The sequence below is a fragment of the Antennarius striatus genome, chromosome 9 (assembly GCF_040054535.1).
Source record: "Antennarius striatus isolate MH-2024 chromosome 9, ASM4005453v1, whole genome shotgun sequence".
Classification (NCBI taxonomy): Eukaryota; Metazoa; Chordata; class Actinopteri; order Lophiiformes; family Antennariidae; genus Antennarius; species Antennarius striatus.
The window spans coordinates 2,886,115-2,911,105 of NC_090784.1; the positions used below are offsets into that span (position 1 = coordinate 2,886,115).

The window sequence follows — 24,991 nt, forward strand, 5'->3', positions numbered from 1 at the left end:
AGCAAGAGTCCCTGACTCAAGGTTATAGTCAGGAAGTCACAGCCGTCCTTTCTGCCCCCTAGTGTTCAAAAATGTCTGCTGTGTAATTCTTGCAGAGCATTTTTTCCACATTTTTTTCAACATTACACTACTGTAAATATTGAATGAACAAGCTTCTAAACTGAACTAGATAATTTATGGTACTCTCTTTTTGGAGTATGTTAAGCTCCAAAAGCACAAGTTCCTACATTTCCCATCGTGCTACATATACCATCACTATGTCTGCCTTCACGAGCGAACTGCACTTCCTTCTCTAAAGAGAACAGGCAGGGGGAACTTTAATAAAGGAGCAGCTGATTCAGAAATGTAGTTTGATGTCCTTGCTGGTGGTGAAGTTTCTTAGTTGAGAAAATGTAGACGGCAACATTTCTTACATAGTCGGGTCAGATTAAAAGAAATCATGGCATAATAATGTAATAAAGACACAAGAAGTAGATATCCAAAGTTTTCAGTCTTAATTGATTATTGTACAGTTTTACAAAAAGGAAATATTCCGACATGTTTTATATTGTTATTATTTTACTGTACATATACATTTCAGAGCACACATTCTGTTACATTTCATTAGTTAATGTTTATTTGGAGCTCAAAACTACAAACAATAAATTATGAAAAAGCTGAAAAGTACTGAATTGATTCTAGCTCATGTAAGGCTGATCTGAGGACTGTCACTTATTCACCTCCACAACCTGAGCCAATGCACGGACTTCATTTAACACACCTTGGTGTGGCTCAAACACCCAGAACAAATCAATGGGACTCATCACTGCATGTGCGAATGGAGAAGCCCAGCCGGACGAGGTGATGGTTTGCAAAATCCTCTGACACAATTGTGTCAACTTTCAACAAGCGGTGAGAATCTGATGTTTGCTTCATTGCTGTCACAATTAGTACAGGTAAACATCTCTGTCCATGCAGGAAGGATGTGGTGGGTGACATCTCCAGAGTCACATGAGACCGACAAAATCATCTGACACCACAGAACTGAACCATTTATGTCAACATCAGTGTAAAGGTCCAGTGTGATGGAAGGCTCCCCCTACAGACAGTTTTTGGTTTGTCCACTCCAGTGTGCTGTAGAAATATGGCCTACTCCATTATGAGTGATTGTACTCTAATAAAAACATGATTATTAGCCACGTATTTCTGCAATAGCTTTCATACAGTGGATATTTAAAGGTTTTGTATCTGGGTGGAGCCATTGTGCTGTTGGAGGCCTCTGCTGTCAAAAAACACTAACATGTATTCACAAGGACAGGAAGTGAACGTCGTCGTCATTGTCTATTAAGGCCAGATCCTTTACTGTAAAACTAATCTGTATGAGTGATGAAAATGGAAAGTAGTAACTGATTAGCATTCAATCATTGATAGACGGAGGTACAGTATGCAACATATCCAGCAGAAAATTTCAGATCTACGTGGCCCTGTAGCGCCGCTCTATGGCTGGACGGTTTTACAGCAGCGCTAGTGTCCGAGTGGATCCCAAAACTCCAAAGTTCTTCTTTTTCTCCCCTGATTTTCAGCCTTTAAAAGATTTATTTGATGTTTTAGTCCCACATTACCTTCAGGATTAAAAAATAATTCAATGGTTCGCGTAATTTTTACCTTCAGTCAAACTACATCTTACACAAAATACCATCCTAAATTCATTTAATTTCTGTATCATTTCTGACATTTCTGACACTGAACTCACAGTGAGAAGAAAATATTAGGGTTGATCACTCCTTCTGTAACAATTGTTTATTCAGCAGCTCTTTGAAAGAACAGTTCACCTGTCTTCAGTCCCAACCTGAAGGAAAGTCTCTTTGTCCTCGTCCACAAAACATTCTGGAGCTTCACAATCAGGCAGTGCTGCAGCCTCATGCCTCCAATGTGATATGAAAAGAGATTGTTTAAAAAGAAATCTACCCTGCAGCCTCTAAAGTATGAGTGTTCAACTGACAATGAAAGAGATCCAAAGTCAACTTCCATCCCGTCCAAATCTAAGATCCCTGACCCTTAATAATAATATAAGAAAAAAAAGTTCAGATTAAAAAAGTTTCCCCTACGGTTCACTTAAACCAAGTTTCTAAACAAATGTTTTGCATTCATCCTCCAAAATGTAAAACCCTGGGATCTGAAATGCAATCTTACACCATCCTTTGATGGCCTTTTTTTTCCAGTTATGTCTAAAGGGTTGGCTATCCAGATGGAAGCTACTCACAGTATGGACCCTGCCCTAAGCTAAAAGTCTTAATGTGTACACTTTCTGAGGAATGTGCACAAGCTCAGCTAGGCTAGCATGCACTGCAAGGAATTAGTTTAGAACATTGGGGTGTCTGGAAGCTTGGATAGCATCGTGCAAATGGTTGAAATGGTTTAAAACAGTTCCCATCTATTTCAGCTGCTCATGAGAGCACAACAGCACAGTTTTACTGGAGACCCCAAAATAAATTAATAAAAGTCAAGGGAAACATCTTGGGAATAATCAGTTGCAAGATTTATCCATTTTATCCCAACATCTCTCAACTAGCTGAACATGATGTAGAGCAGGAAGGCCTCATGTGAGACTTGTTCACGCTGATCACTGGTCATAGTGGTTTAGAATCAATACATTCATCTCTTCATCTGTCACTGGTAACACACACATAGGAGGTAAGTACTTGCGCTCAACAGTCCAGAGCAATGGAGAGTGTGGAAAAGAGGTGAAGAAGTGTGTACAGGCAGGATGGAAGGGGTGGAGAAAAGTGTCAGGTGTGATGTGTGATAGAAGAGTTTCAGCTAAAATGAAAGGTGTGAAAAACTGGTGAGACCATCGATGTTGTTTGGTCTAGAGACAGTGTCACTGAGGAAAAGACAGGAGACAGAGCTGGAGGTAGCAGAGATGAAGATGCTGAGGTTCTCTCTGGGAGTGACCAGGATGGATAGGATCAGGAATGAGTACATCAGAGGGACAGCACATGTTGGAGGTTTTGGAGATAAAGTCAGAGAGGCCAGATTGAGATGGTTTGGACATGTCCACAGGAGAGATGGTGAATATATTGGTAGAAGGATGCTGAATTTTGAAGTGCCAGACAGGAGGCCTAGAGTAAGACCAAAGAGGAGGTTTATGGATGTAGTGAAAGAGGACATGAAGGTAGTTGGTGTGAGAGGATACAGAAGACAGGGTTAGATGGAGGCAACTGATTCGCTGTGGCGACCCCTGAAGGGAAAAGCTGAAAGGAGAAGATGACGACACACGTAGGAAGTAGCTTCATCTGGCCTTGGTAAGAATTTCCAGCCAGATTTGAAGTTTTCCACTAAGGACAAAGTGAGGCAGCCCTTTACTTTTCCTGGATATAGTGTGAAGTTTGGGACAAACACTTGGTCCTCATGGTTCCATTGGATTGGATCTGTGATGTGATGTTTATGGTGAGTTCATGCTTTCTGGTTGCCGACATTGAAGTTTGTCATGAAATGGTAGTTTTGAAGGTCTGTGGACTCTAGCTGCTCCATGGTAGAGGTCTCCAGGCAAACGTGACCGCATTCAGAAACCCAGATAGGGGTCAAGTCATCCAGCATCCATCAGTCCTTTTGTCTTGGTGTTGGTTGTGCAGAAATCACAGCATCGGATTGAAGTTACCAGGACCTGAGGCCAGTCTGATGTTGTTTCATCACCCAATAACAGTCAGTAAAGACATAGCTGGAGATTTTAACAAAGTAACAGAAAAATGTTCAGAAATGTCTGAATCCACAACGTTTCATGGAAATCCTTTTCATTTTATGTGGACTTACGGAAAATGCTTTGGAACGTTAAAGAGAAGAAGTAGTCCCGCCTGTCATGTGCTCTGGATTCACACCAAAATGTTATGTTTTGAGGTCAACTTGAAGAAATAAACCTTCCACACATCCATAGGACGGTTGGTGCTGAACAAAAACCTAGATGAGGTTCAACAGATCTTTGCAGGACAATGGCTGAAATAAACATATAAATTCTGGTCTCAATCTGCATGAATGTCACTTTTTTTTAAAAAGATTTCAAGATTATTTTCAACATCAAAATTTTGCCCTGGTTCATGGATTGAAAAAAAAGAAGTCCTCAGCATTTTCCAGTGTCCCAGAGTAATGCACAAATCATCATGAAAAATGACAACATGACAAATCATCTTGTCAAACGAACGTAGTGAACTGGCGTGTAGGACTTTGGCGAAGGTACGTTCTCTACTGCTGCTATTCCAGTTCCATAACTGGTACAATGAGGCTCCTAGCCAACACCAGCCGGTTACGGGTTCAGGCTGGTGAGACAGGGAGCATTCTCAGGACTGGGGTCGGACTTTTGGACCTGAGGACCACTACTCTATAGTAGATGACTGAAAAGCACTTATGATCACATGGGTTTGTATAAATTCACAGTTGATCGGCCGAGCTGCGTGCGCAGACGGGTATTTCCGATGCGATCCTATCTCTACCTCATATCTCTGGATCTGGTAAAATGGCAGTTGTGATGAGATGGTCCTGATGTTACATCTGGTCCATCCAGTTTGCTCAATCTGGAATCCTCTGTCCTGCCCTGCTGTGGCCGGGCATCACGGCAACAAGGCACTGGTAGACACTGATGCTAGAAGAGGAGGGGGACGAGATGTTAAGAGGAGCTTTACCTCCCAACTCCAGTACCAAGTCCACCTCCTCCAGCATTCTGGTGTACAATCAAATGGCATCTTCTGTCTAACAACCACTCAGGAAGAAGAGCCCCACCCATTATACTATCCAAAGTGGCTTTGAGCTTCAGGGCGAGCGGGCAGGTGAGGTGGACTGACTATGGATGTCCAACAAACAACACAGTCTCTATCCCTGAAGATTGCTTTAATGATTTGGCACACTGTGGTACTACATTACTGGGAAAGGGGGGAGGGGGGTGGTAAAACTGATCACAGTGGTCACAGTGTGCAGCAGTCTCCCTGGATCTGCAGTTCATGCCATCAATCGTTGTCATCAAAGAGCACTTGCCATCAAGCGACCTGTAGGGAATGTTAGGAAACAGAAACAATTGAACACAAGAATACAGTATTTTACACACTATGAGACGCACTGGACTAAAAGGCGCACCTTCAATAAACGACCAACTCTAAAACCTTTTCATATCTAAGGCCCACCTTCAATGAATAGCCTATTTTAAAACTTTTTTTCATATACAAGGCACACTGGATTATAAAACGCACTAGATTATAAACTGCACTGGAGTACAAGGTGCACTATCGGTTTTTGAGAAAATTAAAGGCTTTTAGGTGCACCTTAGAGTGTGGAAAACACTGTAACCGACAAGAAAATGATCCATCACTTGGGATGGTTTGAAACCTCTGTTTGTCCTTTTGATTCCACGCAACCCAAATAAATCGGCATTTGTCAGGTTAGCTGGGGAGAGCTAGTAGAATGTGGCTAATTTAGCTGGATTAGCTGATTATTTTAGCACCAGAGGTGGATACTAGGATTAAGACTGCACAATTTATAGTCTGAGCCTTGATGTCAGAAGAACCATGTGTGAAAAACACAAAAAAAAACAAAAAAAACACAATGTGAAGCAAGAAAAATCAACTTTTTAGCTACTTGACTTGGCTCATCAGATGTTCGGTGATCCATCCCCAGTGCTGCAGTTGACGTGTCACAGTATCATTGGGCAAGATACTGAACTATATCAGTGTAGTCCATTAAAACCCTTCAAAATTAGAAAGTCAAAACTTCTGGTAAATTAAGCTCTGGCAGTGTTTCAGTGGACAGGTTTTATTTATTTCTTAATAATAATCAGAAACTTGCAAAGTCCTCAATTAAGATTTTTGTAGTTGAGTGGTCCCTTGTTCCTCACGGTTAACGTGTTCCAGGAACCACACGTGAATAACGAATTACGCGATATAGCGACAAACTACTTATTATTTATGATAATTTAAACGTTTCTGAACCCTCCCCATACTGATATTAAACCACCTTCTATCTGTATTACCTTTTCCCACACTTTGATAGACTATTTAGAGCACTTCTGTGTCTCACGGAAGTCCGAGACTCACGGAACGTAGCACACTTCAGGATGCCATCAGCCAATAGAATGCGTGTATGGTATCACGTGACTACCTACCAAAAATCCAGAATGAGGAAGTTGCGCGTCTTGATGCACAAGGGATTACTGTATTTTAAAAATAATTGTTCTCAGTTGGAACGTCTACTGCATCAAGTGTGATACGGTGGTAACATCGGACATACCAGTCCAGTCCACTTACTTCACCTTATCAGACTGGTTTTTAATATTTATTCTAACACTTTACCTGTGCAAAGAAAGCTTTAATCTGATGGATGTTCTGGACATGATCTGTTCACTTCAAACCACTCATCGATACAGCTGAGGGAGAACAACAGGAAGACATGAGTCACAAATCAGCCCAGCTCTGTTATTTAGTCAAGAATACAAGTTAAAATCAAAGTAAGAACGCATAAACACACAATGTTTTCATGTTTAGCGCAAGATGATAATTGAGACATAAAAGCCTGGACTTGGTCTCACTGAAGTCTTCACTAAACTTGAATAGAGATGTGAATAAAGGTGAAGGACTCGTCTTCAGAGCAGCTGATGTAAACCTGCAGAATGTGTTTCACAGGGAACCTGACGGCTACTTAAGAACGGACTGAGGGAACTGTTCATCATTCAAGGAGCAACGGCCGTCAATATTAAATAATGTCATGAGACGTTGTGGGACGTTTATTTTAGAGGAGCGTAAATGATGTTTCTTCTATGGAGGCGAGTAAATGAAGCTCTCCTGTACCCTTTGTGATAGATGCAGAGGCAGGGCAGGCGAGCAATGGTGTCCCCCTGGACCAGCTCCTCCAGACAGATTGCACATTCTCCTGCGTCCTTCGTCAGGACGTCCTCTGCAAGGCCAGGAAACACACAACAGCACAGATCAATCCACTAATTCATCTAATTAGAGCTGGACTTCAGTTCCTTCAATACAGAACAGGACATACTGTATAACTGCAGCCGCCATTAAAACGACTTTACGTCTCAAAATAAATAGAATGTGTTAGTTTGTAGAATTCCAATACAGAAGGGTTGTGTATTGTCGTACACAACTTAATACATGTAATATATTCAACATTGTTTTCTTTGTGTAGTTTGGTCAGTTCATTTTTTTTTATTTGGACACAATCTGATAAATACATCATTGAACCAGTTCTACTTTGTTACCTCTCAGTTAAAGCTTATACTGTCTTTAAAAGTAGAGGATACAAATAATAGCCTCTGCTAACGATGTCTGTATAAAGTTCATCTTTGTCCTGCAGGTGGCGCTATGGAAAAGCTTTGAGGAGCTCCTGTACTGCCCCCACCAATCATAGTCCAATGTGGCCACTGGTGTGGAAATGTTCCGCAGTGGAGCCATAGTTCACAAGCAGGAAGTCTTTAGATGTCCATGAACTAAAATTAACACACACACAAACACACACACACACACACACACGCTTGAAAAGAAAATCAGGTGTATAAAATAAGAGGAAATGAACATGATACCTGAAGGTAAATCCACCAAACGTCACACTGACAACAAAGACAAATAAATGAAGTGACAATAAAAGAACTAAATGTACGTCTTACATGTTTTACAGGAATAATACAGTATGATGTAATATCATTATCAGAATATTAGAATGACATTCATTGGCTGTTAATGAAATATGAAACCACATGACTTTCACTAACTGAACAAACAGTAACTACAAACACACCCACGAGCCCTGATGATGATGTACAACCGCCTGCGTAGAACACACACACACACACACACATGGGGGGGGGGGGGTTGGGGGGCTGTAGGCATGCAATTCAAATACACAGGGAGGAAGAGCGACGGGCATTCACGTCGAGGTGCACCCTTGTGAGCAGCTTGTGGGGGGACGGTGCCGGGAATCAAAACGCCGATCTTGGATCATTGGATGACTCGCCCTACTGACTGAGGTACTCTAAACAACTAAAATCATTTTAATCAGTTCAAGCCTTGTAAAAATGGCCCAAATCCTCTAAATTATGAAAAAAAAATTCTATCAACCAATAGACATGCAGACTTCACCTGTGTATAATTAATTGTATATAAGTTATATAAACAATGATAAAGAATGAAAAGAAACACATGAGTCAGCAGAACACACGAGTTCTGATAACTCATGTGTTACGTCTTTACTCCACCAACGAGAACGAGATCCATCTGCCAACACGTGTTAAAGAACGAGATCCGGTCTCACTGATGTCGTATCCATCCATCGACACACGGTAAAGAACGAGATCCCGTCTCGCTGATGTTATATCCATCCAACACGCGGTAAAGAACGAGATCCTGTCTCACTGATGTTGTATCCATCCAACACGCGGTAAAGAACAAGATCCTGTCTCACTGATGTTGTATCCATCCAACACAGTAAAGAACGAGATCCGGTTTCACTGATCCACCAACTAGCAGTGGTGTCCTGAAACACGACTCAAATCTCAGATTTTTGATCTCATGTCAAAAACTAATATGACCAGTGTGACTTACAAGACTCCTCTGTCCCTGATTTGCTGCTCTGGGTCTAAAGTGAAGTCACTTCACCATTAACCTCATCACCTGAAGCTAAACACAGAGTCATTAGAGCTGACCTTACATAACAGTGGATTAACACACATAAGCCAGGGAAAGCCAGTTATTATGGGCTGCTGCACACGGCATCCAGCTCAGCAGAGGGTGCAGAGCCGGTGGTGATCAGTCTACCAACAGAGACAGACGACAATCACACTGATGTTGCAGACAGACAGCTGCTGATGATGGTCACACTCGACTGTCATGACAGACGCAGTCATGTGGTGTACAGCTGTTTAGCTGCATTGTGCTGAACCAGTGGTGGGTGGTGAACATGGAGGAGGAGCTGGAGTTTTGACTGCAGCAGCTGACCTCCGACCTGTGGTTTCTGTCCCTTCACAGGGGCGATCAGCGTTGCTGACAGCCTCATCAGTCTGTTTCACCACCGCATGTGATTAATGTGAAACAAGGTCAGGAAAACCCACACAGAGGGAGCTGTGATCCTGTGCACACATGGCAGCTGCTTTGTCACGATCCATGAGTGGATATATTTCGGGGCCAGAGGTGTGGGTGTGTGTGTAGCAGTGGGGGCTGAGGGGAATGTAAATGTGCTGCTGTGCATCTTCAGGCTCAGTCATTGAAGTCACGACTGCAGAAGAACCCGAGAGGCTGACGAGCTTCCTGGATGGTTTGAAAAAAATGACATATGCTTGATTTTTATTTTTCTGTGTCCTTTTATTTTAGAAACATGACGTATAATCGACGACGTTAGTCGAAATGACGTAAGCCAAGTTGTACTTTTACAACTTGGCTTAAGTGAAAAAATAACTTTGTGGTATAAAGAAAGAAAGTTCTTCAGAGGTGGTAATCTCCCTTCACAAGTTGAACCTTTTGTTACATACATGTTCGGTGATCGGTTGAACATGTGGGCCAATGCATTCCTCGATGTGTAGATTAATCAGTCCTGCTCTCCTGAGGTCGAAAGACCAATCAGACAGAGGAGAACCTGGTACCCCTGAACAGGAAGTCATCTTTCACGGAAAGGAAAGACTTGTCCCTAAACTGTCTGTAAAAGTATGACGTGTATTTATGTTCAGAGGATAGAGCAATGGGTTGGACTGCAGAGGGAAGAAACATCTCTAATTTCAAAGCTCTTCATCAAACCCAGACATGGCATGAATACACCAGAGACACCCTGTTTCCAGTCAATAAACAGGTGTACTGCCATCATTATTCAATACAGACTACATTCTGGGCTAGGCAGCAGTGGTGGGGGTGTGATGGTGGTCATGATCAAGAACAAAAAGCACATACAACAAGCAGGATTAATGGTCTTTATTCCGTACACTCATGTGTAAAGCTGACAGGCTCCACAAACTGAACACCCTCCCCATGACGACTGTTTACTGACCCTCTTCCTCACGTCTCATACGATGACCTCAGAGCAGACTTCAGACAGCTCTATTAGTGTCTGCATGTGATCAACACCTACGCAGTCCTGGCACTAGAAAATGGAAAATAGAAACTACCCATCAGCCTGAACTGAAATTTTTCTTGTTAATACTTACAGTAGTTTGACAGGTTGTGATCTGTGTGAAATGTTGTGAATGGATATGCTGTCAACTTAACTAATGACAACTTCATATAATGCCTTTAAAAAGTACCATATATCTATCTATATCTGTTTCTCTTTCTATGTATATGCATTATATACATACATATATATACACACAGTATATAGTATATACTGTATATATTATATACTGTATATATATATATATATATACACACACACACAGTATATTTATATACGTACATAAACACATAGAAAATATACACACACATAGTTACATATATTTTATACACTGTACTGGCCCGAATATAAGACGACCCTGATTATAAGACGACCCCCTCTTTTCCAAGACTCAACTTTGAAAAAAGACTTTTTGAACACCAAATTTAATTTTTTTAAAGAAAATAATTACAGTACATCTGAAACAAATGGTTATAACAATATATTCAATTTATTCAATCACATTGCAATTATTTGAAGACTCTGCCTCATTTAGCACCATCATCTTGAAGTTTGCATCATAACTTGTCCTCAGCTGCCGGTTAACCTGGCCAATCTTCGACCCACTTTTCTCCAGATTGTCGCGACGTTTCTCCATTTTCTGTTATCTGTTCTCTTATTTTCTTCTCTTTTCTTTCTTACCAATATTTTTTATTTTTCTTCTTCGTGACTTTTTCCTGCGGAGTTAAGTTCAGCATTCGCTTTAAAGATATCTTGCGCCATCTAGTGTTGTGAATGGGTATAATGTCTAGACCCCGAATGAAAGACGACCCCCACCTTTTCAGTCCTATTTCAATGCAAAAAACACTGTCTTATATTCGGGCCAATACGGTATTATACACACACATCTTCTTTTACGTTCGGCTTTTCCTTTCAGCGGTCGCCACAGCGAATTGATAGTCTCCATCTAACACACATATATATATATATATATATACATATATATACATATATACATATATACACATATATACACACACACACACACATATATATACATATATATACATATATACATATATATATACACATATATATACATACATATACACGCACATACATATACATATATATATACACATATATATACATACACACATACATATATACATATATATACACATATATATACATACATATATACATATATATATACATATATATATGTGTGTGTGTGTATATATATATATATATATATATATATATAAATTCATTTATCTTCATAACCGCTTGTCATGGGGAGCTGGCTTGGAGCGTGAGGCAGAGGAAACTCCAGGTGCAACGCCAGTGCACCATGGAGCTACACAGAGACTCAAACAAACATTAATCTGCTAATTTAAGTGGAAATCCACTCTTTTCAATATTCAGGATAGCAAAGTCAGTCAGGTTTAAAAAAATTTGGGCAAAAATATTCAAGTAATGTTAGCAGAGCTTTTATTTGTAATACTAAATCCAACATTTAATTCACACTTTAGAGGCATACAGAAAAAAAACCCTGGTCGTTAAGATATTTTAAAAGTAAAAAATATATAGGGGCCTTTAATCAAAATTTTTAGATTCCAGAAAACCAAAAACATTTTACGGCTACAAATGAATTGATTAATTGACTATTTTATTTTAAGTCTGCATATGCAGCTCAGATTTTTTTAAAAATCAGTTCTTTGTCCACAATAATTCAATCATTGCATCTGTATTCAGTTGTAAATTCTGCAGTGACATTGACCAGGCTTCCCTGTCCTCGTCTTTTAATTCAACAGTAATGTTCAGTCCTACCGTTGTATGTCACTCTGGGTTTGGTTAAACACAACACTAGGTGGAGGTCCATCTCATCCGACGACACAAACTTGGAGCACACAGGGCACTTGAAGCCTGGAAGAGTGAAAACACACAAACAACAAATAAGTTTTCCTTTCCCTTGTCTCCACACCCCACGTCATCTCCACTGATCACTGTCCAGTTTTAAAAATGTGGCTGCCCTGACCCGAATGACCCCGACTACTGCCTTCTAGTGTTTAGAGCAGTGGTTCTTAACCTGGGTTCGATCGAACCCTAGGGGTTCGGTGAGTCGCTATCAGGGGTTAGGCGGGGATAGAGGTCAAGACAAAACATCCGATACGATGTGTCGCATGTTTTTGCCGAACATCCACGAATCACTGCATGTTTGACACATCGTGTCAATTCGTGATGACACGCCCCCCTTAGCAATCACTGGCTGCAGGTGATCACGCTACATCGATTAGCCTACCTGTGCTTCATGGGATTTTGCGCACTCGATAGTCGATTTATGCCTGTCATGATGGTATGCCATCTGATTGCTTTCTTAATTTAATTCATTGTAACTATGTTGAGCAAAAAAAGAAAGTGGTTGGATGAATATGTGCAACGGCGGCCGTAGCTCAATGGTATCGCGGGTCAATGACTCAAGATCGGGAGCGGGAATCGAACTGCCGCCGAATCATTTGTCATTGTGTCCTTGGGCAAGACACTTTACCCTCCTTGCCTCCAGTGGGGCACTCGCTGGTGTGTGAATGTGTGTGATTGTTCCGGTGGCCGTAGGCGCAGACTGGCAGCCACGAATGAGGAGTGAGTGATGTAATGTAAAGTGTCTTTGAGTGTCCAGAAAAGCGCTATATATATCTAATCCATTATTATAATTATTATTAACGTGAATTTACATGTACTGTATAACGGAATGTGATGGGAGTCAATGTTCTGAATGATTTGCAATGTTAAGTTGAGCAACTCTAGTCTCACACTGGCAAAAATAAAGGAACGCTTCCTTAAGCTGCATGGAAAACAAAAGAAACAGACTTTGCTGTGAAATTGACATCAGAGTAGCACTTGCCAAGGTGAAGCCACACATATCTGAACTGGTTTCTCAATAACAACAGCAGAAGTCACACTGATTTGCAGGTAGGTCATTTCTTGTGAGTTCATGCACTGTCTTGGTTTTGTTCTTGAAAAAGGTGAAATTAATGCACAATTCATTAAATACACCAGTAAAACATTTACTTATGCCTTAAATTTAAAAAAATATGTATATACGTATATATATATGTACTGTACATATATATATGTACTGTACATATATATACTGTACATATATATATACTGTACATATATATATGACAGTCTGATTCACTGCTATTGGTACGAATGTACCAATATATATATATATATATATATATATATATATAATTTTACTAAAGAAGGGTTTGGTGAGTGACCATATTAAACAGTCAGGGCTCGGTACCTCCAACAAGGTTAAGAACCACTGGTTTAGAGCCATCATGTCAGACCAACACATCATAACAGAGGATTTCACTCAAAGGTTTGTACACTGATGTTGTACTGCCACACATATAAGAAGGAAAATAAGTCCCTGTATTTTTACATCCCGTTCCCTCTAACTCGTGAGCGGTTAGAGGGCACACTGCTCACAAGACCCTTAATTTGGTGAACTTGAGCATGTCGGTCCTTCTGGAGCCTTTCAATCTTATTTGCCATGGCTTTGGTAGTGGCTTTCCTTCTTCTTTTGTTGTCACCCCTTATACTATTCATTTAAATCCATGCTCCCTTCATGAATAATTAAAACTCAAACATTGGCAATTTCACATTCCTTGAGTCCTTTAATGAGCAAAATATGGCATACACTTCATTTAGTGATGTATTGTAATTGTCAGTGTTTGTGTGTTCGTCCATCCGTCCATCCACCAAGTATCTTCACAACTGTTGCAGATAGAAAGAAGAAACAAAAAGCACATTACTCAGGCAGCAAAGAGGAGAAAATGAGGTGTTAACTTTGACCTTGAGAAAACTAGGTCAAGGTCAAATTTCAACTTTTGTACACTCAGGAACCGGATAAGACAAGGGAAAAGGCCAGTGTGAGTAAGACCATAGATAGTAAAATATCTTTGATCTATGGTCTTACTGAGATATTTTCTATCCTGAGGTATTTTTGCACATGTCTTAGGAACAGGATAAGATAGAAAGATGAAACAAAAGCCATTATATTCAGGGAGGCACCTGCCTCTAAATTCAGGGGTGTCACGGGATGTTTCAGTCTCTGACTGCCTTGTTTTTCATAGAGATGATCAAACAGGTGCATATAAATAGAATTCCCCCTAAACTATTTATTGAAAACTTAACTATCCACTTCACCTAGTCTTCTGTGCATACTAGCCAGGGGTAATTCTGTACCTATATACATGTACCAATAGCAGTGAATCAGACTGTCTTTAAAACAACACTACAGCGGTACTCCCATGCCAATGGCTCCACCCGCTTGATGACATGAAAATAAGAAATTGCTGAAAACAAAAAAATCAATGCAACCACCTTGTGTGACTGTTGCTTAGCCTAACTGGGGAATAGTTCAGCTCGAAAGAATGACTTGTTGTGTGTGTGTGTGTGTGTGTTGCCATACCTTTCATCCCACAACTCTGATGAATGAACCTCACATTCGTGTGCAGGAACGAATGTACTGTAACACAGCTGGCAATGGATGAGCTGATGCGCCAATAGAGTCATCCACGTGCTCCGTTTCCTTGTTTGAAACGTTGTTAAATAATCCCAGGTATCCAATATCAAATGACAAATGACTCAAAATACGTCCAAAGCGTTTAAAACGTTCAAAGCACCCAAAGGATTCAAAGCGTTCAAAGTGCCCAAAGCGGTCAACACACCATAACTACAAGTAACCGGTGAAAACAGGTGAGTGGAATTTATTAATTTCTGAAGACACACCCAGAGTGCCACTCCTCCCACTACAAGCCTATACCAACGCATGCACAATCAGGCACATACATATTGGTTCAAACTCTCATGGATGCCTCCTATATTATTAAAATGATGATTTAATTGATGATTCAAACATCATCCTGCCTTAAAGTTTCCAGGTGCAGCTCTGGTTGGGATCATCCCGTTGTTTCATTTGCCATCACGATTATGTTTTCACAATCTTGTCGCACCATGTCAAATCCCACAGCTTCCGGTGCTCCATTTAATTCATGGCAACCCTCACTCTCATCTTCACCTGCCAGCATTCAGGTCTCCAGTCAGGGCCCGGATGTCACACATCACTGACAGCTGACGCACATCAGAGTGTGAATGCACTGTAATACTGATGAGCAACATAGAGTGCTGCAGGCAGATGCAGGCTGTCCACTGTCTGACCTATATAACTATCCCGACACACTGGTGCAAGACGTCCAGACCGTCTGCCCAGAATTAGGACTGTGTAGCTTTGGTGGCTTCATGTAAGAAAGAAATCGTGACTCTACATGTAATGCTGACAGCTCAGCACTACCTGGCAAACCATGATGACTCATCTCCTAAACCGAATGGGATGCTCTCTACACAACATTAAACTGCACTCAAGTCTGCTGGCCAGTCATGCATGAAAACTATGGCCACCAAACTACATATACTGTATATACCTAACAAACAGGCTGGAATAGGTAAACATATGACCAAGGAGAAATATAGTTTTATTATAACCATACAAATGTGGCATGATGTGAAGCATCTGCAGAAAATAATACAGAAACTCCCAAACAACGAGGAGCAGAGGAGACCGCCGATAGGAAAAATCCATTCATCATCAACCACTTATCGAACATATGGGTCACAGGTATTTTGGAGGCTATCCCAACTGACTAAGGCCCCGTCCACACGATGCCGGAACTTTTGAAAACGCAACTTTTTTGTTGCGTTTACGCCTTCCGTCCACATGACAACGCAGATATCCAGAACGAAAACGCAACTTTTTGAAAACGCTGGTCAAGGTGGAATTTTTTGAAAACGCTGGTTCTACGTTGTCGTGTAGACACTGTATCCGCAACTTTTTTTATCCAGGGGGCGTGTCCCTGGGACCAAAACCGCTGTGACGTCATCTATGTGACCCGTATCTACATGTACAAATGGAGCTAAAACCGGCTATTTTCTGATGTATAACAGCTCCACATTGAAGATGCGTTGATACACATGCTTTGCACTTAAGTATTTGTTCCTCTGTTTCTTTATGTGTCATAAAGTTTATATATGTATTTATTAATTCATTCACGTTCCTCACCAAAGACGCCGACGCCAGTTCTGGGTCAGACCGGGACGCGCTGCCTGCTGGTGGGAGCACTCTGATGGAGGTCGTCCTTCAGGAGAAACGGCGTGAATTTCCACACGTCCTGGTCCTCTCTCCTGTCATTCTGGGAGTTGTTCTGCTTATACACGTGTTGATCAATGCACTGATGCGTTACGTGTGGACAGAGAATTTTTTAAAAACGCTGTCGTGTGGATGCGAATCGTTTTCGATGCCGGGTAAAAAAAGTTGCGTTTTCAAAAAGTTCTGGTATCATGTGGACGGGGCCTAAGGGTCAAAGGTGTGGTACACCATGGATGAGGCGCCAGCTCATTGGAAAAACTGACAGTCATGCCTACAGGTCATTTTTGACCTGAACCCAAACAGAACCCATGCAGACACGGAAAGAACACACCAATTCTGCAGAGAAAGGAAGTGAACCTAGAACCTTCTTCCTGTGAGGCAACAGTGCTAGCTACCATGATGCCCATACAGGAAACATCCATCCATCCCTTCATCTTCTCCCGCTTATCTGTAGTCGGGTCGCGGGGGCAGCAGCTTCATCAGGAAACCTCAAACTTGTCATTTCCCTTGCAACAACCAGCTCTGACTGGGCGATCCCAAGGCATTCCCAGGCCAGTGTTGAGACATTGTTAGAATCATGTATATAAGCTATCTCATATGTACTCTTTTATTTTCCTCTATTCTTTGTGTTACACACAGATAGTTATATGGTCATGGGGTGTAAGTGCCTTGCTATGTATTGAGTTCTTCTTTTCAGGGAGACAACAGCAGCAATGGGATCACTGGAGTAATAGCAGAAGGTCCCTTGAGCAGGATGTGACCTCTGAATTGGTAATAAGGAATGTCCCTGGTTGTTGTCTTTAAAGGAGAGGATGCCGTAAACAGAATGACTATGACTCTTTTATGTCATCATGCCACAGGTGTTGTTTTACTGTTGTTTCTCTGCCCCCCATCCCTTAGAAAAATAATGTAAACAGGGAACTTCCCAAGGGAATAAAGTAGAGGGTTCGGCAGAGACATTTTGAGAACGGGTTGGAGATCTGTAACTGAGCACATCTCTGTCCGTTCTCCTCGCAAGTAAAAAATACAAACTGTTGTCTTCTCCTTTTTGTGTGTTTTAAATGAATCCCTCCACCTGGTTCTGGGTCTTCACCGCGGTCTTCTCCCAGCTGGACGTGCCTCCCTTGGGAGGCGCCCCGCATCAGATGCCCAAACCACCTCAGCGAACTCCTTTCGACGCCAAGGAGCAGCGACTCTACTCTGAACCCCTCGCAAATGGCATCTCTAAGGGAGACACCAGCTATTCACCTGAGAAAACCCATTTCCGCCACTTGTATCCACGATTTTGTTCTTTCAGTCATGACCCATCGTTCATGACCACAGGTGAGGGTAGGAACAAAGACTGAATGGTAGATGGAGAGCTTTGCCTCTCGGCTTAGCTCCCTCTTTGTGGCAACAGTGCAGTAAAGTGACTGCAATACTGCTTCAATTCGCCGTCCAATCTCAAGTTCCATTGTTTTCTCACTCGTGAACAGGACCCCAACATACTTAAACTCCTTCACTTGTGGAAGGACCTCCTTCTCCATTCGTAGAAGGCATTCCACTAGCTTCCTGCCGAGGCTTCCGACCATGGCCTAAGATTTGGGGGTGCTGATCCTCATCCCCGCTGCTTCACACTCGGCTGCAAACCGGACCAGTGAGTGCTGCAGGTCACAGGCCAATGACGCAAACAGGACAACATCATCTGCAAGAAGCAGTAATCTAATCCTCAACCCACCCAACTGTAAACCGTCCTCACCATGACTATGACTCTATAACCTGTAGACGAGCACACAAGTCTGTCATGTTGGTTTCTTGCTTTAGAAGAAGTCACCATTCCTTTAAACATTAGTGCACTGAAGCAACACTTTTGAGACCAAAAAATGAGGAGATAATTAACTTCCTACCTCATCATGACTCATCTTTTCGACACACTCTCAGTCTCTGCATAGGTTCTAACTCCATCTAGGGCTATATTACTTTAACAGAGGAGTAACAGCCCTCAGTAATGTATTTGTGTCAAACATGGACAAAGAGGGCAGAGGTGACGACGCCCACGTAAGAAACGGGTCTAAAACATTACAGTTGAGCAGTTTTATTTTTTTAATTTTTGTCCTACACAATCGTGGATGACACTACTGACGGATTGATTGAAATCAGTAGTTGTGTGTCCAAGAAGTTTATTCTTAGAAATTTTAGTTTCAGTAAGAAGAGGAAGAGCAGAAGAGGAAGAGCCAAGAGTAATGCCGTCGAAAGAAAACCTAACAATGTGGAAATGGTAAGATATGAAATGACAGAAGATGACTTCCCCATTTCCTTTTATTTTGTAGATTTTCCTGTTGTCCAACATGTTTTGTTGATTTCTTCTACTTGTGTCCTTGTTTTCCTCTTTAAATCCACTATCTTTCAATTTCTTTGTTGGTTTATTTTTCAAGGAAGTGGACGAGAAACTTACAAGGTCTCCAGCAGACCTCTGCATCATCTGCTAACATGATGATGGCTGCAGGCTCTCCAAGAGGAATACTTTTGAATTCTGAGAAGCTTGTAATTCTCTGGATTGGCTGGCATTGGCTCAGCTTTGGGAACGTAATGCCAGTGATAAAGAGAAGCTACACAGAGCTTCCTAACTCAAGAACACTCGTGACTGACTGTATGCTCACTTCTTTAAAAGCCTGCTGGACGCCAAAAAAGACCCTGCTTGTGCCAGAATGCATTTCTGAGTTTGAATCATATATATGAAACATCTGAGGAAAACCAGTTGTCCAACAAATACAACTTGGACATCCTGGGAATTAACCTTTGTGAGAGGGCAATAAACTGCTCTTTGGGGGCTTCTTCGGCTATAAGAATGACCTGAAACCACTAATCAGCTTGCTCAGAACAAATTAACATAATCTGAGTGGTGTTAGGGCTAAAGTGCTCACAGTTCACTCTTTATAAGAGGAGATCTAGAGAATGGCATCAGAAATGCCAAATAAACAGTAAGATGAAAGGAATGATTGTAGAAACAAGGGAGCCATCAGATCAGTAGAGTGAGTGTGGCTGCTGACAGCCTGAGGAAAAATGTTGGCAAGAAGCTTTAAAGGTTTACAACTCAGACTAAAAAGAAGGGCATGTTGAGAAAATATGCGATTCTCTGAATCTTTCTTTGAATTAGTAAGTTATAAAAAAATTATAAAATTAGTGTGCTCCACTGCTGGAACATGAAACTCACCATGACAAAACACCAAAATACAGCAGCCAAGGTGAAACTTGAAGGAGATGTATGACAAGAGGACAGACAGAATGAGGACTAGAAGCGGTGTTTCATGTCCAGCCGAAACAGAAGTCCTGATACCAGTACAGTCCCATGGTGCTGTAAGGACTTGCTGCTGAAACATACTGAATGATAGCATTGCCCATAGCTACTTATTACTACCAGGACAAGTCACAAAGTAATGGCTTTGTTTTGTCTCCTACAGGTCACACTAATGGCTCATTTCTTAGCACCCTCATCTCCACCAATCACCTACTGCTGTTCGTCAGTGCTTCATTAAAGTGGATGCAGTATGTGACATTTCTAAACCTGTATTATGCTAGAAATGTGTAAACTTCCTTTCTTCTTTTACCATTAGGGGTCACCACAGAGTGTTGTCCTTGTTTCATTATAGATGCACGCTGATTTTGTTTTGCAAAGTTTTTCAAGCCTTTCTGTTGCAACCGTCCGCATGTTTCTGGGCTTGGGACGGGCCTACAGTTGACACTGTCCAGGGACCGGCCTACAGTTGACAGTTGACACCGTCCTGGGACCGGCCTACAGCTGACACTGGCTTGCTATGTGTACAATTAGTTGCTGTTGATCATTGTGAACTCAACTTTGAACGAGTATCCTCAAAGTCACTCACTGTTGTATAATTTGAGAAGTTCTTTCCATGTTGTTGGGATGCATTATGTTGTAGTGACTACAATAACAAATGAAGTTTCTTTTATTATGCGTCTTAAGTGTGTCCTGGCAAAACGTTGCTGACACACTCCGTCACTGATACATCACACTCCATTATCTGCCATCATGGGCCGACTGTGGACCTAGTACTTTGTAGCTTTTTCTGTGGACTTGGAACCAAATCCTCATTGATGGCCGATTGTCAGCCCATTGTGTCAGTGCCAAGTCAGACAGGGCTACAGCCGTCTGGTGTTTTCCAGACCACATCATTAGATTTGACTGGACTTTATTCAACACATCAGTAGTAGCTACATGAAGAGAATGTTGATTAGTCACCAGCCAAAAAAGTCCCTCTGCTTTTGGGCAGATCCAACTGAATTATGTGTAAACTTCCCAGTATTTGTAATACATTAAATGTTATTTTTATACAGTAGTACCTCGAGATACGAGCTGCTTGACATACGAGTTATTGGAGACACGAGCTGTTGCTCTGGCCATATTTTTGTTTAACATATGATATAAAACTTGCGATATGAGTGGTACTTTGGGACACCACCACTAATTGACGAACGGATACAGCATCAGCTGAGACTGGCTCTTGTTCTGGACCACATGTCGGCGGATCGATAAAACATCAGTTGAAACCAGATCTCCTTCTTGTAAAGACTTTGCTCCTGTGTTCTTTTGACTTTTGCGTTTAAGGTAACTTATATACTGTATACAGCAATTCTTTTATATACTGTATATTATTTAAGAATAAGGGAGATGTGCAAAATTGTGGCAACTGCAGAGGAATAAAGCTTATGAGCCATACAATGAAGTTATGGGAAAGAGTAGTTGAGGCTAGACTAAAGGCAGAAGTGAGCATTTCTGAGCAGCAGTATGGTTTCATGCCAAAAAGAGTACTAGAGATGCAGTATTTGCTTTGAGGATGTTGATAGAGAAGTACAGGGAAGGCCAGAGGGAGTTACATTGGGTTTTCGTAGATCTGGAGAAAGCTTATGACAGGGTGCCCAGAGAGGAACTGTGGTATTGTATGAGGAAGTCTGGAGTGGCAGAAAAGTGTGTTAGAGTGGTGCAGGACATGTATGAGGACTGTAAGACAGTGGTGTGGTGTGCTGTAGGTGTGACAGAGGAGTTCAAGGTGGAGGTGGGACTGCATCAGGGATCAGCTCTGTACCCCTTCTTGTTCGCTATGGTGATGGACAGGCTGACAGACGAGGTTAGACAGGAATCTCCATGGACTATGATGTTTGCAGATGACATTGTGATCTGCAGTGAGAGCAGGGAACAGGTGGAGGAGAAGCTAGAGAGGTGGAGGTTTGTCCTGGAAAGGAGAGGACTGAAGGTTAGCTCCAGTAAGAGTACATGTGTGTGAATGAGAGGGACCCAAGTGGAAGAGTGAGGTTACAGGGAGAAGAGACCAAGAACGTGGAAGATTTTAAGTACTTAGGGTCAACAGTCCAGAGCAATGGAGAGGTAAAGAAGCGTGTACAGGCAGGATGGAATGGGTGGAGAAAAGTGTCAGGTGTGATGTGTGATAGAAGAGTTTCAGCTAGATTGAAAAGAAAGGTGTACAAAACTGTGGTGAGACCATCAATGTTATTTGGTCTAGAGACAGTGTCACTGAGGAAAAGACAGGAGACAGAGCTGGAGGTAGCAGAGATGAAGATGCTGAGGTTCTTTTTGGGAGTGACCAGGATGGATAGGATCAGGAATGAGTACATCAGAGGGACAGCACATGTTAGAGGTTTTGGAGATAAAGTCAGAGAGGCCAGACTGAGATGGTTTGGAGGAGAGATAGTGAATATATTGGTAGAAGGATGCTGAGTTTTCAACTACCAGGCAGGAGGCCTAGAGGAAGACCAAAGAGGAGGTTTATGGATGTAGTGAAAGAGGACATGAAGGTAGTTGGTGTGAGAGAAGAGGATGCAGAGGACAGAGTTAGATGGAGGAAATTGATTTGCTGTGGCGACAGAAGGGAAAAGCCAAAAGAAAAAGAAGAAGAAGATATAAAGGTAAAGTTTGCATGTCTATTGTTTGATAAGAATATGTTGTGGTTTTTTTCATCACTTAGAAAAAAAATCCACATTATCCACACATCCATTTCCAAGGCTGGAATGGATTAAAATTATTTTAGCCATTTTAAATGGGGAAAATTTTTTAGACTTTCAAGCTCAGTCACATAATGTATCTTAAGGTTCTGCTGTACTACAATCAGATTTGCTGAGATGCTATAGATCTTAGGTCAGTATCAGAGAATTAAACTGTACAATGGCTGGCTGGATGCAGAAGACAACGGAGGCTCATCCCATTTATAGCTGAACTAAAAACAGATGCCTTGTGTTATTTATGTCTGCCACCTGCACTCCACTGGAGTAAGCGGGTGAAACAGGATACAAACTGAATATAGAATGGCAAGAAGGGGGCTGAATAAATGTGATTTTAGTTGCTTGGAAAATGCGTTTAAGTCAGGTAAATGATGAAAACGCTTCCTCATGTCAAGCTAACGGGACACTACCTTCTATCTACGCGAGTCCGAATCAAACAATGTCATAAACACAGAGCTCTGAATATTCAGGTCCAACTGAGGCTGTTTTGAAAAACATCTTTGTATGTAATTAGTCACCTCAGAAAAGACAGAAAAACAATAAAGAAGAGGCACTACATTCTTCAGTGAAGGTATTCCTGTTACTGGGTTGCCAACCATTTTTAGTCTTATTTTGTAACCACTGGGAAAGTGTTAGGGTTTGGAAATCCTCTCGATAAATACCAGGAAACAGTACTATAAAAATCATATTGGTTATTGGATTTTATCATGCGCAGATAGACAATGTCAAGAGGAGGAGTTAAGGTCCTACAATAGAAAATAAACAGAACTGTTGAGTTTTTGTATTCTGTTTTGCCAAAAAGAACTGTAGAGATTTCATTACATTTATAGCAGGTCAGTTCTTTTAACAGGTTCATGAGGAGTGGACTTTTTTGATAACCAGTTAGTATTTAAAGCACATACTAGAAAAAATGACATTCAAAACTCCTAGTTAAAACACCTTAAAAAGCCTAAAAAATAAGAAAAAGTAAAATGAAGAAACCAATTATGAGCTACACAGAGGGCCCCTGCAAAGTAAGTATAATTTAGTCTCAGTGAAAACATTTCTGGATCCATCTCTTTATCCAGATCCACTCCAAAAGTTAATGAGTTATTTCCTGTCATGAGTGCAACCCCCCACCCCCCCAAACACATTTCAGGAAAATCTATCTAGCAGGGGTTTGTAATCGTGTTAACAAAGAGACCCTACTGAAAACACAACAAACCAAAATCACAATTTTTTAACAATTACCTTTTGGTATGACAGCATGAAACATTTGGACACCCATCATTACAGCTGATTACAACAAGTTTAATCACCTCCACCACAGAGGTTATGTTTGTTCCACCACTGGTTGGTTGGATTATTGCGTTAAAAGTAGATTTTGTTTTAATTTTTTATCCTAAATCCAAAAGACCAATGCTTTGAATTCTGGGAGTGATCAGGATCAGCCACTAGAAGCAGAATTAATCTAGAACCAAGGCAGTCACAGACTGCAACATCTCACAACACCCCTGAATTAAAATTTTTACCCTGGCCTACTTGCATAGGTCAAAGATCAAAACTAGTGCTCTGACCTACACTGACAATTACAATACATCACCTCTTTGAAGCGGGATATAACCAGAAGCGATCCTCTTCTACAATCAGAGGAAAGGAGGAGTAGATGTAATGGACGAGATGGTTGGCAACTACACCTTTAAACGCCAGACACAGAGATGTCCCATGGTGCTCTGGTATAACATGATTGACGTCGCCGCTCTGAGTGCCTTTACACTTTACAGGGCTCAGCACCCTGAAGTTTACACAGACATCACTCATGAACTACGACAATTCCTCTCGGAGTTCTCAATGGAGCTTGTGACGCCTCACATGAAAAGTTGACTGGAAAATACCCCGAACCTACCAGCCTACATCACAGCAGCAATGGAAACTATTGGAGTGACAAAGAGTGCTGCGATCCGGCCACAGGGAACAGACACACATCACCAGCGGAAGAGGAAGAGGTGCAGGTTGTGTCCAAGAAAGAAAGATCGCAAAGCCGCTGATTTCTGTGTTAGAACGCAGTAAACCTGTGTGCAACGGTCACAGCCAGAAGCAAGTAGTTTGTGACAGATGCACAAATTGCACAAACTGCTTATTCTTAAAATTAATGAAAAAATAAAATGCAACTGGTTTCATGTAACAAACATGTTTTGTGAGGAATACCTGGAATATGAATATAATACACTTTTCATTTTGAAGCTGTTAAAGAAAAACAATCCCAGGTGTCATGTTTGACCTCACCTGTGGAAGAGTGGATGTATTAGTACAGTACACCGTTAGGCGCACTGGACTGTAAGGCGCACCCTCAATAATTAGTTTGTCTCATAATTTATTTCATATATAAGGCGCACCGGATTATAAGGCGTACACAATAAAAAATAAATAAAATGTATCTGATAAACTGTAGCGGCTGTAGTTGCGCAATCCGTCCACTAGATAGAGCTGCGATGCTCAGGCAGTCATGATTGCATTCATGACTTCCTGACTACCTTTGAATGGCTCCTATTGTTATATCAATAAGCCATTTTGAGCCTCATCAAGGAAACCTGATCACTTGATCACTTTGCCATCTTAGAAAGAAGTCAACACGCATATTAAAAAACCTGACATTAAAAACTGGTTAAATTCATTACG

The 24,991-nt window shown here is 41.4% G+C and overlaps 1 protein-coding gene across 3 annotated transcripts in view; it reads right to left on the minus strand.

Moving 5' to 3' along the window:
• Positions 1-480: 480 nt before the first annotated feature.
• Positions 481-24,991, minus strand: part of znrf2b (zinc and ring finger 2b) — a 45,760-nt gene continuing 21,249 nt past the window's right edge. Inside the window, exons 2-6 of one of the 3 annotated variants that reach the window (XR_011037055.1) lie at positions 11,935-12,030; positions 6,807-6,912; positions 6,312-6,385; positions 4,467-5,015; positions 481-3,972 (exon numbers count right to left, since the gene is read on the minus strand). Coding sequence is in view for 1 of the 3 variants with exons in the window: in XM_068323517.1 (XP_068179618.1) it covers positions 6,328-6,385; positions 6,807-6,912; positions 11,935-12,030 (260 nt within the window). In the remaining 2 variants the exon portion in view is untranslated. Of the gene's footprint in view, positions 5,016-6,311; positions 6,386-6,806; positions 6,913-11,934; positions 12,031-24,991 lie in introns of all 3 variants that reach the window. The other 2 variants (XR_011037056.1, XM_068323517.1) reach the window with 2 other exon arrangements.